Genomic DNA, 16,106 nt, shown 5'->3' with positions numbered 1-16,106 from the left:
CCGGCTCAGCGCGGGTGTAGGAACCGCCCGACTCGCACGGCCTCCCCGCGGCGCGCCCGTGGCTCCGCCATACTGGTTGAGGGCACGAAGCAAGGGCGCACGCCCAGCTCGCTCGCGGTTCCTCTCGGCCCCGGATGTGACTGTTTGGCTGAGGCGCCCCGCGCCCAATCCTACATGGGATTGGGCGCTCACGGGTGAGGTCATCGCGAGGCGCCGAGGAGGGAAGCGGGAAACGCAGGTATGAGGCTGGAGCTGCGGTTTTGTGGCTGTCCTCCGGTGCCTTTTCCTCTTTTTGATCTAGTGTTCTCGCGTCTGCCTTCCTGGGCCCCTTTCCCTGTGAGGTTTCCCTGTGTCAGATCCCTGCCTCAGGCTCCAACCTAACGCATGAAACTTCCCTCGCTTTGCTAGCCAGTTCCTAGCTTTCCACCTTCGGCTTGAATTGGATCTTCTTTCTTTACTTTTAGCAGCTGAGGTCGTCTTCTCCTGGTCAGATCCTTTTGTTCTTTATTGGTAGTGTACTTAATCAGAACATGTAGTTAATCCGAATAGCATATATTCAGCAAGTAAGGTCGTCATTTGAATCTTCTACCCCCCGCCCAAATGTTTGGATAGCCTCAAAGTGCCGTGTAATTGCTGATTAAGTGCTCCATTCTTTTGGACAAAATGCAGCCTTTCCCAGTCTTTCCTACTAACCCGATTAGTAGGCGGATCAAGGCAGCGTGTTTTTATATAATTAGACATTCCAAAAGGGAGAATGATGTGGAGGCTATAATTATAGATAACATCTTGGAAGTGAAAGAATTTACGCATTTGATCATACTGCATTTTCCTAAGTGACCAGAAGTTTTCTGACAGGTTTTAAAGAATGTTTAGTGAGGGAAAATACTAGCCATCATGTGAACAAGGCACTGTGGTAGGGTCCTTTACTCGGGTTTTATATAACTCTCAAAACAACTCTGAGGTTATTACTATAATAGGGCTCACAGATTCCCTTAGTAGTGAACTCCACTGTCTTGCCTTTATGTAGTAAGAAATCTTTTAAGTAGTTCCCCTGCCGTGTATAATACATTTCTAGTTCACCATTAAAAACAAAAGAACAGCAATTGCCTTCTCTACTCTATGGTAAATGGTGTTTGATTATTATTTGCTAGTCCCTTCATCCCAGATGTTTGTTTTGTTTTTTCTCCCAGCTTAGTATCCCAGATTCTTTCCTTACTAGTGCTGATACCATAGGCCTTCAATCATTTTGGTCGCTATCCAGCTTCTCCACATCAACACCAACTTTGGAAAACTCTAAACATGTGAAGAAAAGTTGACTTATATTTACTATAGTGATAGTGATATTATTTGATATTATTTGAATGGTACTGTAATCTCAGACTAGGAAGTTTTATTCATTATTCATTTTTCAACTTTGAACTGTAAGACATCCAAGGAAGGAGGTCCAAGTTTTGTCTGGGAAGGCACTTAGATTTCTTTAAAAAATTTTTTTCTTTTTTTTTTTAAATAAATTTAAAGATTTTATTTATTTATTTGACAGACAGAGATCACATATAGGTAGAGAGGCAGGCAGGGAGAAGGGTGGGGAAGCAGGCTGCCTGCTGAGCAGAGAGCCTGATGTGGGGCTCGATCCCAGGACCCTGAGATCAGGACCCTGAGATCATGACCTGAACAGAAGGCAGAGGCTTAACCCACTGAGCCACCCAGATGCCCCTAAAAAAATTTTTTTTTTCTAAATAAGCTCCACACTCATTGTGGACCCCCATGAAGGCTTGAACTCACCACCTGGAGATGAAGACCTGAGCTGAGATCAAGAGTCAGATGCCTAACCGACTGAGCCACTCAGGTGCCCTGGAAAAGATTATCTTTATGACTAAGTCCTTTTCTTTCTACAAATCGCCCTCCTGACCTTGCCCCTCCCCAATTTTTAGTACCCTCTTGCCCTCTGACTGACTTCAGAACTTCCATCTTTGTCTTCTACCCTTTCTAAAACTGCTCTCAAGATACCCCACCTTTCCCTGCCCACTCCATGATCTCATAGATGTTGAAGGAATTTATTATCTAATTAGAGTCATTCACAGCAGGACGTGATTAATTGCTGTGCTTTAGACATTACCTATGAGAAGAGAAACTTGTTGACCTGATACCTGAATTTGGAAATAGTGGCACTACCTATTTCTGGTAGGCTTTCCAGTCCCAGTAAGAGAAAAACAAGAAACAGTGGCTTGACAAATCATTTCTGAAAGATTGTTTTCCTTTAACTCAGATTTAATTATATGTTTTTTTCCCACTGCCTTCTACCACAGCAGTCTATTATTAATACTTTTTGATGGTGGTCTTTGGGTGTGTTTTAAGTAATAACAAATAATTTTGTAGACTAAGGAAACGTGATTTGGGGGGCTCTGGTTGACTCATTGATTAATAGTCTGCTTAAGCTAATAGGTCTCTATTTTTATTTTTCTAACTAGGTTAGTGATCAGTAAATATTATCCATATGATGTAGAGATTAGAAGTCTAATTTGTTTAAGAGGTTAAGGTAGAGCTGACCTTGTTCTTGTGAGATTAATAGGTAGATGTTACTGCTTCCATTATGGAAGAATTTACGGGAACAGTGTTTCTTTTTTTTCTTTTTTTTTAAATTTTATTTATTTATTTGACAGACAGAGATCACAAGTAGGCAGAGAGGCAGGCAGAGAGAGAGGAAGGGAAGCAGGCTCCCTGCTGAGCAGAGAGCCCGATGCGGGACTCGATCCCAGGACCCTGAGATCATGACCTGAGCCGAAGGCAGCGGCTTAACCCACTGAGCCACCCAGGCGCCCGGGAACAGTGTTCTTATCTATAATAATTCCTTTAAGTACAAAATCCATTTATTACCTAATTTCTCACACTTGGGGTGAGCTTAACCAAATGTGTCTTTAAAATTGAGTTAATCGGGGGCGCCTGGGTGGCTCAGTGGGTTAAAGCCTCTGCCTTCGGCTCAGGTCCTGATCTCAGGGTCCTGGGATCGAGCCCCGCATCGGGCTCTCTGCTCAGCGGGAAGCCTGCTTCCTCCTCTTTCTGCCTGCCTCTCTGCCTACTTGTGATTTCTCTCTGTCAAATAAATAAAATCTTTAAAAAAAAAAATTGAGTTAATCGTTTCCTTTTAAAAAATTATATTTAGAAGAAATATACTTTGTCTGATAGTCAGCATTTATTTAGGTCCCCTGTGGGTAGAAAATGTGATGGAGAAATAGAAGTACTAGAAGCCCTATTTCATTCTTGACATAGATAAAACCTAAAATCCCAGCAGGGATCCAAAACCTCTATGCACATAAAATCCTAAAGCTGTAGAGGGCAGACTTCCGGACTTTAAAGTTGTTTCACTGTAGAAAAACTAAAACTAATGTAGGAAATACGTGATCAGATCTCTAAAGAAAAGAGTTAAACAAAATTATTTGTTTTTTGTTTTTTAATATTTTATTTATTCATTTGATAGGGCGAGACACAGTGAGAGAGGGAACACAAGCAGGGGGAGTGGGAGAGAGAGAGAAGCAGGCTTCCCGCTGAGAAGGGAGCCTGATGAGGGGCTCCATCCCAGGATACTGGGATCATGACCTGAGCCAAAGGCAGCCTCTTAACCAACTGAGCCACCCAGGTGCCCCTAAACAAAATTATTTGTAGTTGAAGTGGCCTTTTCTTTTTTTTTTTTTTTTTAAAGATTTTATTTATTTATTTGACAGAGAGAGATCACAAGCACGCAGAGAGGCAGGTAGAGAGAGAGGAGGAAGCAGGCTCCCTGCTGAGCAGAGAGCCCGATGCGGGGCTTGATCCCAGGACCCTGAGATCATGACCTGAGCCGAAGGCAGCGGCCTAACCCACTGAGCCACCCAGGCGCCCCTTGAAGTGGCCTTTTCAATGGTTACTACAAATTTCATATTTTAAGGTAGTATATTGTTTATATTATCTGACAAATCAGTAGTCACCACAGATGACAGTCCCTAAGCCTAAATATTAATACCTTTCATTTTAAATTGGGCTAAGTGTTCTTTTTTCTTGGCTTATCTTGAACATTTGGCAAAAGTTTTTTATGGTAGAAAATTATTTAACTATTTTTTTTTGGTAGAAAATTATTTTATGGTAGAAAATTATTTAACTACTGTTTCATTACTTGTCAGCAAAAATCAAACCACCAGAGTTCCCTGTCTTTACTCTTTCTGAGTCATTTCCTCTCCAAACCTCTCCTTTAAAACTTATTTCGTCTCTAGTTTCCTCTGTATTCTAATTCAGTGCTTCTGCTGAAATAAGGTATCTTTTTGTCTTTCCCATTTTGTCATCTTTATGAAAATTACTATATAAGATTTTGTGACCATGTTTCTGTTACTCCCCCCACCCCTCTGTTACTTTGATTACTGAAAGTTTTTTTTTAGCAGTCTAGTTATTTTGTGTATGTGTGAGTGCCTAAAAATGGGAGGAAGTAAGCTTTGTGTCAGGAATAGAAACTTTAGGCAGATTGCCAGTATTTTAAATTATTTTTCAAAACAATATTAGGAAATTTATCTGTATAATTGGATTGAATTCAGGTGTCATATCTGAAAATATGAAAGCAGCTATGGCAGTTTCTCAGAGAAATTCTCCCTTGGCTTGTGAAATTAAACATTAAATTTGTTCAGGTAGATTTGTTTGCTTCTTTTTGTCTGAACATTTAGAGTTACATAAATTGCCCTTATTTCCTTTTTTGATTTACCCAACAGGCAGTTGAGGCAGGGTACTCTTATGTGGCAATTTCATTGTATAAATCTGGGATGCCTAGTGTATCAGGAGTCTAAATTTTGCACATAAGCACTACTGTTAAGTGTAAGCAGGTGATAAGAAAATTAAAAACACGTGAGTATGGGGTACCTGGCTGGCTTATTCAGTAGAGCATGTGACTCTTGATCTCAGGGTTATGAATTTGAGCCCCATGTTGGGTGTAGAGATAAATAAATAAACTTTAATAAAAAATAGTAAAAATATATGAGTACATTTAAAAGCCATAATGAGGGGTCCCTTGGTGGCTCAGTCCTTTAAGAGTCTGCCTTCCATCCAGGTCAGCAAGCCACGGAGCAGGACATCAAGCTCCTTGCTCAACAGGGAGCCTGCTTCTCTCTCCCTCTCTGCTTTCCCCTCCTCCTGCTTGTATGAGCACACCACTCACTAAATCTTTAAAAATAAAATTTTAAAAAGCAGTAATGAATTATTTGTGACTTTGGGTTATTTTCTGTACTTTCAGAGAATACTAAAGTTAAAAACTATTGTCAAGGGGTGCCTGGGTGGCTTAGTGGGTTAAAGCTTCTGCCTTCAGCTCAGGTCATGATCCCAGGGTCTTGGGATCTAGCTCCACATCGGGCTCTCTGCTTGGCAGGGAGCCTGCTTCCTCCTCTCTCTCTGCCTGCCTCTCTGCCTACCTGTGATCTCTGTCTGTCAAATAAATAAATAAAATCTTAACCAAATAAAACAACTATTGTCAGTGGAATTATTAGAAAACGGTCTTCGTTATTCAAAAATCAGGGAGCCAGGGACGCCTAGGAGGCTCAGTTGATTAAGCAACTGCCTTTGGCTCAGGTCATCATCCCAGGGTCCTGGGATCAAGCCCCACATCAGGCTCCCTGCTCAGTGGGGACCCTGCTTCTCCCTCTGCCACTGCCCTGCTGTGCTCTCCTGCTCTCTCTCTCTGTGTAATAAATAAATAAAATCTCTAATAAATAAAATAAAAATTTGGGATCCCTTTATATCGGGTCCCATGGACAAATCGTAAAGGCCAGATGACTTTGATCAAATTATTTAACACTTCTGAAACTCAAGTTTTATTATCTTTAAAATGGAATAATACTAAACAGAAGGGTTGTCTTGAGGGCGCCTGGGTGGCTCAGTGGGTTAAGCCTCTGCCTTCGGCTCGGGTCATGGTCTCAGGGTCCTGGGATCGAGTCCCGCATCGGGCTCTCTGCTAGGCGGGGAGCCTGCTTCCTCCTCTCTCTCTCTCTCTGCCTGCTTCTCTGCCTACTTGTGATCTCTCTCTGTCAAATGAATAAATAAATTCTTTTAAAAAAAAAAAAAAAAGAAGGGTTGTCTTGAGAATAAAGTTAAATAATGTACTGAATTAGTCTCTGGTGGTAAAATCCAAGGGTCTTTTTTTAACCATTTCCCTGGATGATTATTGGTGTAGTATTCTCAAATTTTAGCATACCTCAGCATCACCTGGAGGGCTTGTTAAAACACATGGCTGGGCCCCAACCCCAGTATTTCTGGTTCAGTTGGTCTAGGGTGGTATTGGGCAATTTCTAAGTTCCTAGGTGATGCTCACAGTCTGGAGGCCATACTTTGAGCACTATTGGTGTAGATCTAAGATGTCACTTTGACCAGCCTAATAAAACTGGGAAAAGTGAGGGGCGTCTGACTGACTCAGTTGATGGAGCTTGCCACTCTTGATCTCGGGTTGTGGGTTCAAGCCCCACGTTGGGTGTAGAGATTACTTTAAAAAAAGCGATAATGGTAATATTTGTTGAGCAGTCATGTACCAAGCACTATTATATGTGCTTTACATTTTTTTTTAAAGATTTTATTTATGACAGAGAGAGAGATCACAAGTAGGCAGAGAGGCAGGCAGAGAGAGGGGAGAAGCAGGCTCCCTGCTGAGCAGAGAGCCCAATGCGGGGCTTTATCTCAGGACCCTGAGATCATGACCTGAGACGAAGGCAGAGGCTTAACCCACTGAGCCACCCAGGCGCCCTGAGCAGATCTCTTTTAAAAAGTATTTTCTTAGTTTAAATATATAATGTTTGTTTGTTTGTTTGTTTTAAGATTTATTTATTTCAGGAGGGGTAGAGAATGAATTGGGGTGTAGAGGGCAGAGGGAAAGGGAGAAGCAGACCCCGCTGGGCAGGGAACCCGACACGGGGCTCAATCCCAGGACCCCAGGATCATGACCTGAGTGGAAGGCATACACTTAACTGACTGAGCTACCCAGGTTCCCCTATAATGTTTATTCTTGTGTGGGCCTCACATCAAATACTGGAAGACCAGGTTTGCCTGGGACCCTGATTACAAAGAAAGCCTATTTATGCATGTGCCAGCCAGGGGTCCCATGATCCTGTGTCCCAGCTAGGCTTTTGTAGACTTGATCTTCAAATGTCTTCTTTTTTTAAATTAAGTTTTTTTAGATGTCTTTTTAAAAATATTTAAATGAAATACTGCGTATTGCATTTGTCTGCTACCATCAGGATCTTAAATAAGAGATTGTAGTTTTTCCCCCTCTTCTCAGGGTCTCCTGGGCCATAATGGCTGTCAAATGGACTGGTGGACATTCTTCTCCTATTCTCTGCCTGAATGCAAGTCAAGAAGGGCTAGTGGCTTCTGGAGCAGAAGGTGGTGATCTCATGGCTTGGGGTGAAGATGGGACTCCTTTAGGACATACACGCTTCCAAGGAGCTGATGATGTTACCAGTGTCTTATTCTCTCCCTCCTGCCCCACCAAGCTCTATGCCTCGCATGGAGAAACCATTAGCTTACTGGATGTCCGGTCCCTCAAAGGTTCTGTGGACCATTTTCACGTGAATGAAGAAGAAATCAATTGCCTCTCATTGAATGACACTGAAAACCTGCTGGCTTCTGCTGATGACTCCGGGGCAATTAAAATCCTAGACTTGGAAAATAACAAAGTTAGCAGATCACTGAAGAGACATTCCAATATCTGTTCCTCTATAGCTTTTCGGCCTCAAAGGCCTCAGAGCCTGGTATCATGTGGACTGGATATGCAGGTAATGCTTTGCAGAGAGTACTTGGATAATTTCTATATTAGGAATGATCAAATTACTGATCAGGCTAAGTATATCTTTGCTTTTTCTGTTCTCTACTGACATATCTTTTCTATGTATGAATCATTAGCCTTACTTCTACTGCATTTTTAATGCTAACTTGACAAAGCCTAGTAGGTTTCATTCAGAAAGTAATCATTTATCCTTTAGCTTTCCTTCCTCTATACCTAAGAGTCATAAACTCTGGGAATTCAAATATTTGATTCTAAATATCTTTTTAAAGAAAAGAGCATGCTAAAGGCAGACTTTATCACCCACTCTCTACAAACTTTTTTTTTTAAATAAGGATTTTTTTGTTTTTACTTTGTTTTTACTTTAAAATTCTGTGGTACATCTATTGAAGTATTGTGTATTGGTGACCAAGATCAGAGCATTGCATTCAATGAGTTTTGAAAGGAATATAACAAGTTAGACCAAATTCAGAGGAAAGCCATCAGGAGAGTAGATGTATCTAGAAACTCCATTTTGTGGGGTAAATGGAAGTGTTTAATTCTTGGTTTTCATGAGAGGGAAAAGTAGAATGTGCTAGTCTAAATAGAAGTCCTATAGAAGCAGATTTCGGGTTTGTTTGTTTGTTTTTTAAGATTTTATTTATTTGAGAGAGAGAAGGAGCATAAGCAGGGAGGAGAGGGAGAAGCAGATCCCTGCCAAGCTTGATTCCAGGACCCTGGGTTCATGACCCAAGCCAAAAGCAGACATTTAACCAACTGAACCACCCAGGTGCCCCTAGATTTTTGTTTAATAAAAGAGAGCTCCCCCCTGTCCCCGATAGCTTGAACTTTCTCATAGCAGATGTACTTCTTCTTAAAAGTAAATCTTGTATCACTGGAGTGAGAATAATCATTACTTCTCTTTGGTGAGCACTTAGTACTTGCCAGCTTTACATATATTAGTCTTCACTGTAATCACACCCTGATAGTTACTATTTCTTTTTTAGAAAGAGACTGAGGTTTAAAATAAGTGTCCACAGGGACGCCTGGGTGGCTCAGTTGGTTAAGCGGCTGCCTTCGGCTCAGGTCATGATCCCAGCGTCCTGGGATCGAGTCCCGCATCGGGCTCCTTGCTCAGCAGGAAGCCTGCTTTTCCCTCTGCCTGCCACTCTGTCTGCCTGTGCTCATTCTCTCTGACAAAAAAAAAAAAAAAAATAAGTGTCCACATAGCTGCCTCAATTGAGATTCCAATCTTCATTCTCTCTGGCTCCAAAGCCTGTATGTTTTTTCTGTGATATCAGCGGTATCAAGCAGGATATCATGTGTAATGTAGTAGAAAAAGTTCTTGGTTTGGGAACAGGTGAGTTCTAGAAAAAGAACCGTTGATTAATGACCTGTGTGCCCTGCACTGTTGTAGGCATTTAATCTACATCCTTAACTGTGTACAGTTATCTTTCAAGACTCTGTGATTTCATTAATTGCATCAAAGATTTATCTATCTTTTTGGCCAACAATATTTACTATTCCCTTCTCTACCCTCTGCACCCACTCAAAAGTCAGAAGAAAATGAGGCTGATGTTGTTATTTTCATAATGACTGCCATTACCCTCCCCCAAGCTACTGGTATTTAGTAGGCAGAATCAGGGAGTGTCTTAAAGCACTGGGACAGTCCCTAAACAGTAAAGAACTGTCTTACCTAAAATGTGATCCCAGGACCCTGGGATCATGACCTGAGCCGAAGGTAGAGGCTTTAACCCACTGAGCCATCCAGGAACCCCTCATTCTTTCATTCTTCAACTTAATACCAGTTGTCAGTCACCGGTTCATTAACTTACTAGGCATGGCAGTAAACAATTCAGTGTGCAAAAATAACGTATATACTTTTCACGTTACATAAGAAATGGGCATCCAGAATTTATCATTTTGCCTCCAGTTCTAGGAGAGAAGTTATAGTGGCAGGCAGCTGCTAGAGGACAGTGTAGGATATAAGTATTTTGTGAGAAGGAGATTTAGATGATTTGACTCCCAAGACTTATTAAAATGTCACTGTAGATTAATTTCTACATTGGGTTGTGCTATACCAACAGTGGTAAGACAGCTCAACTATGCTTTTAGGGAATTACTTTCCTTATCTGAAGTTGAAACTGTAATATATTCCACAGTTTACTTCTTAAAACCTGGCTATCCAGTATTATTCTAAACTTCAAGAATAGCCAGCCTATGGAAGGGTCCAAGAATGTAGATACGGGGCGCTTGGATGGCTCAGTGGGTTAAAGCCTCTGCCTTCGGCTCAGGTCATGATCCCAGGGTCCTGGGATCGAGCCCCACATCAGGCTCCCTGCTCAGTAGGGAGCCTGCTTCCCCCTCTCTCTCTGCCTTCCTCTCTGCCTACTTGTGATCTGTCAAATAAACAAATAAAATCTTTTTTAAAAAGAAAAAAGAATATAGATACAGTAGTGGAAGGGAATTCTTATCAGGTTAATTTTGGGAGCGCTTTCTCTCTGAACAAATATTTTATCTCAAGGCAGGAATTGAATTACTGCCACACATAGTAGATGCATTTATTGTAACTATCTTTGTTATTATAGAAATTATAAAAATTATATCTTTCAATCTAGATAGGTTTAAATGATTAGGCAAGCACACTTAGAGGGGCAGGGATCTTAAAGTGGTTTATTAAGACAGTTGAGGGCACGTGGGTGGGTCAATCAGTTAGGAGGCTGCCTTTGGCTCAGGTCGTGATTCCAGGGTCCTGGGATTGAGCCCCGAGTCTGGCTCCCTGATCGGGGGGGTGCCTGCTTCTCCCTCTCGCACTCCCCTGCTTGTATTCCCTCTCTTGCTGTCTTTCTCCCTGTCAAATAAATAAAATCTTAAAAAAAAAAATTTGAGGGCACCTGGGTGGCTCAGTGGGTTAAGCCTCTGCCTTCGGCTCAGGTCATGATCCCGGGGTCCTGGGATTGAGCCCCCATTGGGTTCTCTGCTCGTCCGGGAGCCTGCTTCCTCCTCTCTCTCTTCCTGCCTCTCTGTCTACTTGTGATCTCTATCAAATAAATAAAAAAAAAATCTTAAAAATTAAAAAAAAAAAAAAGAATAACGTTAAATAAATACATGGGTAGCCACCACTCAAATACAGTTTTCTCTTATAAAGACCTTTGGAAATTTAAGACCATCCTGTATTTCTGTGGCATAAACATTGATTTTTTTTGCCCTTCCTTTCCACATCTGAAAATAAATCCTTCAAAGGTTAGTGTTCTTTCTGGAGTTTGAAAGATCACTAGTACCAGCACTTAAGGATCAGGCTGGTAAAAGAGGCTTTTTTTTCTTGAAGATTATTCTTCCGTGTGGAAAGAAATGTTTCTGTAGGAGGAGTAATTCATGAGTGGAGTCATATTGATGTGATTGCTTTCACTTCTGAATGTTTGCCAGTTGTCCACTTTCTCCTCCTCTGACATTTTGTAGGATCATAAACCCCAAACTTTTGAATTCTTTTCTTTCAGCATCTCTTGCTTTCCTTCTTAGGGTGAGACCACTGGAACCAGTGGTTGAGAAATTGTGAAACACCTTAGAATATTCAGCAGTTAGGAAGAATAAAGTGATGGTATAGAGAATGTCCAGGCAGGAACAGTCTGGAAGCTTCAGTATTTGGAAATGATTCTTGGATTGGTAGAATCTGAGATGACTGTTACTACAATTAGATGATTTCAGTAAATACAAAAAAATGTGTAAGCTGCTGAAAACACTCTGGGTATAGTTCTTGTTTAGATGTCTTACAAGGACAGAAAATATAATCCAGGCATCATGCAGGACTGTGCAAGAAAGACTTGGGGATACCTGCCAAGACATGTAAGCTAGCAGATTCTGAAATGTCTGTCTTCCTTGTGTTTAGACTTTTTTATAGAGATTGTTTCACATTACATTTTTTTTAAAGATTTTATTTATTTATTTGACAGAGATCACAAGTAGGCAGAGAGAGAGAGAGAGAGAGAGAGGAGGAAGCAGGCTCCCTGCTGAGGAGAGAGCCCGATGCGGGACCCGATCCCAGGACCCCGAGATCATGACCCGAGCCGAAAGTAGAGGCCCAACTCACTGAGCCACCCAGGCGCCCTGTTTCACATTACATTTTTAAAGATTTTATTTCTTTATTTGACAGAGAGAGATACAGCAAGAGAAGGGAACATAAGCAGGGGGAGTGGAAGAAAGAAACAAGCTCCCCACCAAGCAGGGAGCCCAATGCAGGGCTCAATCCCAGGACCCTGGGATCATGACCTGAGCCAGAGGCAGATGCTTAATGACTGAGCCACCCAGGCACCCCTACACCTTACATTTTAGTACTTGTTCATCTTTGTTATAGTTTCTGATATTTCTTTATTTTACTTTAATTTACTTTGACTTTTTTAGTATTCTGTCTTCAGTCAAATAGCAACTGCTGACTACTTAGTATAATGTTATAAATCTAATCCAGAAGGGTTCAGTGCTTTCCTTGATAGAAACAGAATATAAGTGTTACTGGATGTCACTTCTTTTGGAAGGCTAAGTTGAGGGAAGTTACCATCAAAAGAAAACCAAATTGTTAGTATCATCAGCAGTAGTAATCTTTTTTTAAAAAAATTTGTTTGTCAGAAAGAGAGAGAGAACACAAGTAGGGGGAGCTGCAGAGGCAGAGGGAGAAGCAGACGCCCCGCTGAGCAGGGAGCCTGATTTGGGACTTAATCCCAGGACACAGGGATCCTGACCTGAGCCAAAGGCAGTCACTTAACTGACTGAGCTACCCAGGCATCCCAGCAGTAGTAATCTTGTCAGTTCAGATCTATGCTTTTGACTGAACATGGTCATGCTTATTCTAGTGTCCATTTAAATTGTGACTCGTAATTATGAGCTAATACTAGTTGGTAAAATATGGGGCGCCTGGGTGGCTCAGTTATTAAGCATCTGACTCATGGTTTCGGCTCAGGTCATGACCTCAGGGTCTAAGGATGGAGCCCAACATTGGGCTCTGCACTCGGTGTGGAGTCTGCTTGAGATTCTCTTTTTTTCTCTCTCTCCCTTTTTCTCTCTCCCCACTTGCCCATGCACTTTTTCTCTCAAATAAATAAACAAATAAAATATTTTTATTTTTATTTTTTTTTAACTTTTTTTTTTTTTATTTAAAGATTTTATTTATTTATTTGACAGATAGAGATCACAAGTAGGCAGAGAGGCAGGCAGAAAGAGAGGAGGAAGCAGGCTCCCTGCCGAGCAGAGAGCCCCATGTGGGGCTCGATCCCCGGACCCTGGGATCATGACCTGAGCTGAAGGCAGAGGCTTTAACCCACTGAGCCACCCAAGCGCCCCACAAATAAAATATTTTTAAAAGATATTAGATGGTAAAATAAGGATGTCTATTCTCTGAAATATGAAGAATATTTTCCTTTTCAGATTAGTTGCTATGGGAATAAAATGCATCACTAGATTATAGAGTAAAATCAATTCACAAAGCTTTTTGTTTTGTTTTATACAGGTTTTAGTTAGCCTTTCATTCAAATCAATTTAGTAGGTCCAAAATCATAGTATGAAACAACAAAAAAACTGCATATATCAGGATGTCAAATTAACCAACAGACAGGTATGGAACTTCTGCTCTTTTCCAGGCATTGTGCTAGATATTAGCAAAGATGAATTAAATCTCAGGGCTCCTGGCTGGCTTAGCAGTGGAGTATGTGACTCTTGATCTTGAGGTAATGAGTTCCTGCCCCATACTGGGCATGAAGTCTACTTAAAATAAAAAAAAAAAGAAGAATTAAATCTCAAGAAACTGACAAGCTAGTAGTATATGTTGGTAAATAGCATAGAAATCAAATATGGGAGAGAAGTAAGCTGGAATAGTTAGAAAAGCCGTCTTAGAGGGATAGGGACTTGAGGTAAGCCCCTAAAATGGGTAATTTAGGTAATGTGAAAGGAAAGAGAAAGCGTTCCAGATTTCATGTATTTAACTTGACAGGCTTTTTGACTTGCAACTGGCATAGGCTAAAATTAATAAATCTCATTATTTATTAATGACTTCAGGGTGCCTGGATGGCTTCAGGGTGCCTAGATGGCTCAGTCAGTTAAGCATCTTCCTTCAGCTCAAGTCATGATCCCACAGCCCGGGATCAAGCCCCACGTCATTTTCCCTGCTCAGAGGGGAGTCTACTTCTCCCTCTCTGCCACTCCCCCTGCTTGTGCTTTCTCTCTCTGTCAAATAAATAAAGTATTTTAAAAAATTAAATACATTTCATACTCTTCCATTTTACTTGCAGAGATAAGGGTACAATGACTTAAACTGGCAATTGCTTAAGAATGTGGATTGCACTTTAATGGGGTTGTTAATCACAAGTTATTTAGGATCTTGTTTTCTAAATTCTACCTCACTGCCCACTGGCATCCTGGTTTTGGCTCCAGGGTAGCATTCCCCTGGCATATTATAGTGCTGTGTGAATTTTTAAAAATGTAATATTGCTGGACCTGTGTTGTAGTAATTATGAGACTACTTTGGTGACTTTATTAGAAGTGGAATAAGCATGGTAATTGAGCAAAATGGCTAAATGTCTGTTTGCATGACTCCCTCTTATTTAAAGGTAATGCTATGGAACCTTCAGAAAGCACGGCCACTCTGGATTACAAATTTGCAGGAAGATGAAACAGAAGAGATGGAAAGCCCACAATCACCTGGTCAGCTTTTAAACCCTGCTTTAGCCCACTCTGTGTCTGTGGCATCATGTGGTAATATTTTTAGCTGTGGTGCAGAAGATGGTAAGGTTCGAATCTTTAGGGTGATGGGAGTTAAGTGTGATCAAGAATTAGGATTTAAGGGCCATTCTTTGGGAGTATCCCAGGTCTGCTTTCTGCCAGAATCCTATTTGCTGCTTACAGGAGGGAATGATGGGAAGATAATGTTGTGGGATGTAAGCAGTGAAGTTGAAAAAAAACAGAAGAGTCCTACGAAACCTACTCACAGGAAGAAAACTAAGAGAGCATCTTATACGAAGCAGGGTGGAAACACTTATCATGCCCCAGCAGATGAAGAAGAACATGGCAAAATTTTACCAAAGCTAAGTATTGAACATGGAGAAAAAGTGAACTGGCTCTTAAGTACAAGAATAAAGGGATACCAAAATATATTAGTAGCTGATCAAACTAGTTGTATATCTGTATATCCCTTAAAGGAATTTTAAATCCAATAAAATCATTTGAAAAACTGCAGCAACTTTTTATAGTTTAAAAAAAATCCTGATGGTTCATTTTTGTCATTCTTAATGTCTGTCATATGTGGAATAGTACTATTCCATCGTATAAATTATAAGGCATCTGAATGAAAGATAATTGGGTAATACTTTATATAGTAAGTGACATATTAAAATTTGAGGGAGGAGAATATTCATTCTGTAATGGCCATATTATACCAGCCATTTTACATGTTTCATTTCTTCTTCCAAATCCATGATGTGGGTGCTTTCTCTCATTTTATTGCCATAGTAATTGAGACTTAAAGATATTAAATAACAAAGAACCAGGAAAATTGCAGGCATGATTACTTGCCTAGAAAGGATCTTGGTTGTCTTGTCAAGCCTCCTGCCTCAGGGAAGCCCACATGTGATCTAGTCCAAGTGTAGTCACCACATTAGTTAGAACTGGTTATTTCAGATCCTAGGATGTCATGAGGAGCCTTACAAAGGTGGAAGAGGGGGGCGCCTGGGTGGCTCAGTGGGTTAGGCCGCTGCCTTCAGCTCAGGTCATGATCCCAGGGTCCTGGGATCGAGTCCCGCATCAGGCTCTCTGCTCAGCGGGGGGCCTGCTTCCCTTCCTCTCTCTCTGCCTGCCTCTCTGCCTACTTGTGATCTCTGTCTGTCAAATAAATAAACAAAATCTTTAAAAAAAAAACAAAAAAAAAAAACAAAGGTGGAAGAGGAAACCTCTTCTTGCTTGTTCTGTGTAAAGCCCAGAAGGCTTTGCTGACAATTACTTGGTGTTGTTTCTAAGAAAAAGACTTCAGAGTCAAATCAGTTTAGGATATTATGCAGTAATCCAATCTGTGATGCTGATAGAACCAAGAATAGGCTAAAGTTACGAACAAGAAATTTTTTTTTTTTAAGATTTTATTTATTTATTTAACAGAGAGAGATCACAAGTACGCAGAGAGGCAGGCAGAGAGAGAAGGGGAAGCAGGCTCCCCGCTGAGCAGAGAGCCCGATGCGGGGCTGGATCCCAGGACCCTGGGATCATGACCCGAGCCAAAGGCAGAGGCTTTTAACCCACACAGCCACCCAGGCACTCCATGAATAAGAAATTCTAAGAAGATAAAAAGTAGGGTGCCTGTGTGGCTCAGTTGGTT

General features: G+C 41.2%; 1 protein-coding gene across 1 annotated transcript; it reads left to right on the top strand.

The window, feature by feature from the left end:
• Nucleotides 1-217: 217 nt before the first annotated feature.
• LOC111155110 (WD repeat domain 53) lies at nt 218-14,977 on the top strand. The gene is made up of 3 exons (XM_022515168.1): nt 218-238; nt 7,277-7,772; nt 14,353-14,977. The coding sequence occupies exons 2-3, from the start codon at nt 7,293-7,295 to the stop codon at nt 14,947-14,949; spliced, it is 1,077 nt and encodes a 358-aa protein (XP_022370876.1). The 5' UTR covers nt 218-238; nt 7,277-7,292; the 3' UTR covers nt 14,950-14,977.
• Nucleotides 14,978-16,106: the final 1,129 nt, after the last annotated feature.

This window comes from Enhydra lutris, unplaced genomic scaffold (assembly GCF_002288905.1).
Source record: "Enhydra lutris kenyoni isolate GAN:26980312 unplaced genomic scaffold, ASM228890v2 scaffoldscaffold39, whole genome shotgun sequence".
Lineage (NCBI taxonomy): Eukaryota > Metazoa > Chordata > Mammalia > Carnivora > Mustelidae > Enhydra > Enhydra lutris.
This window is presented reverse-complemented; position numbering and strand designations above follow the sequence as displayed.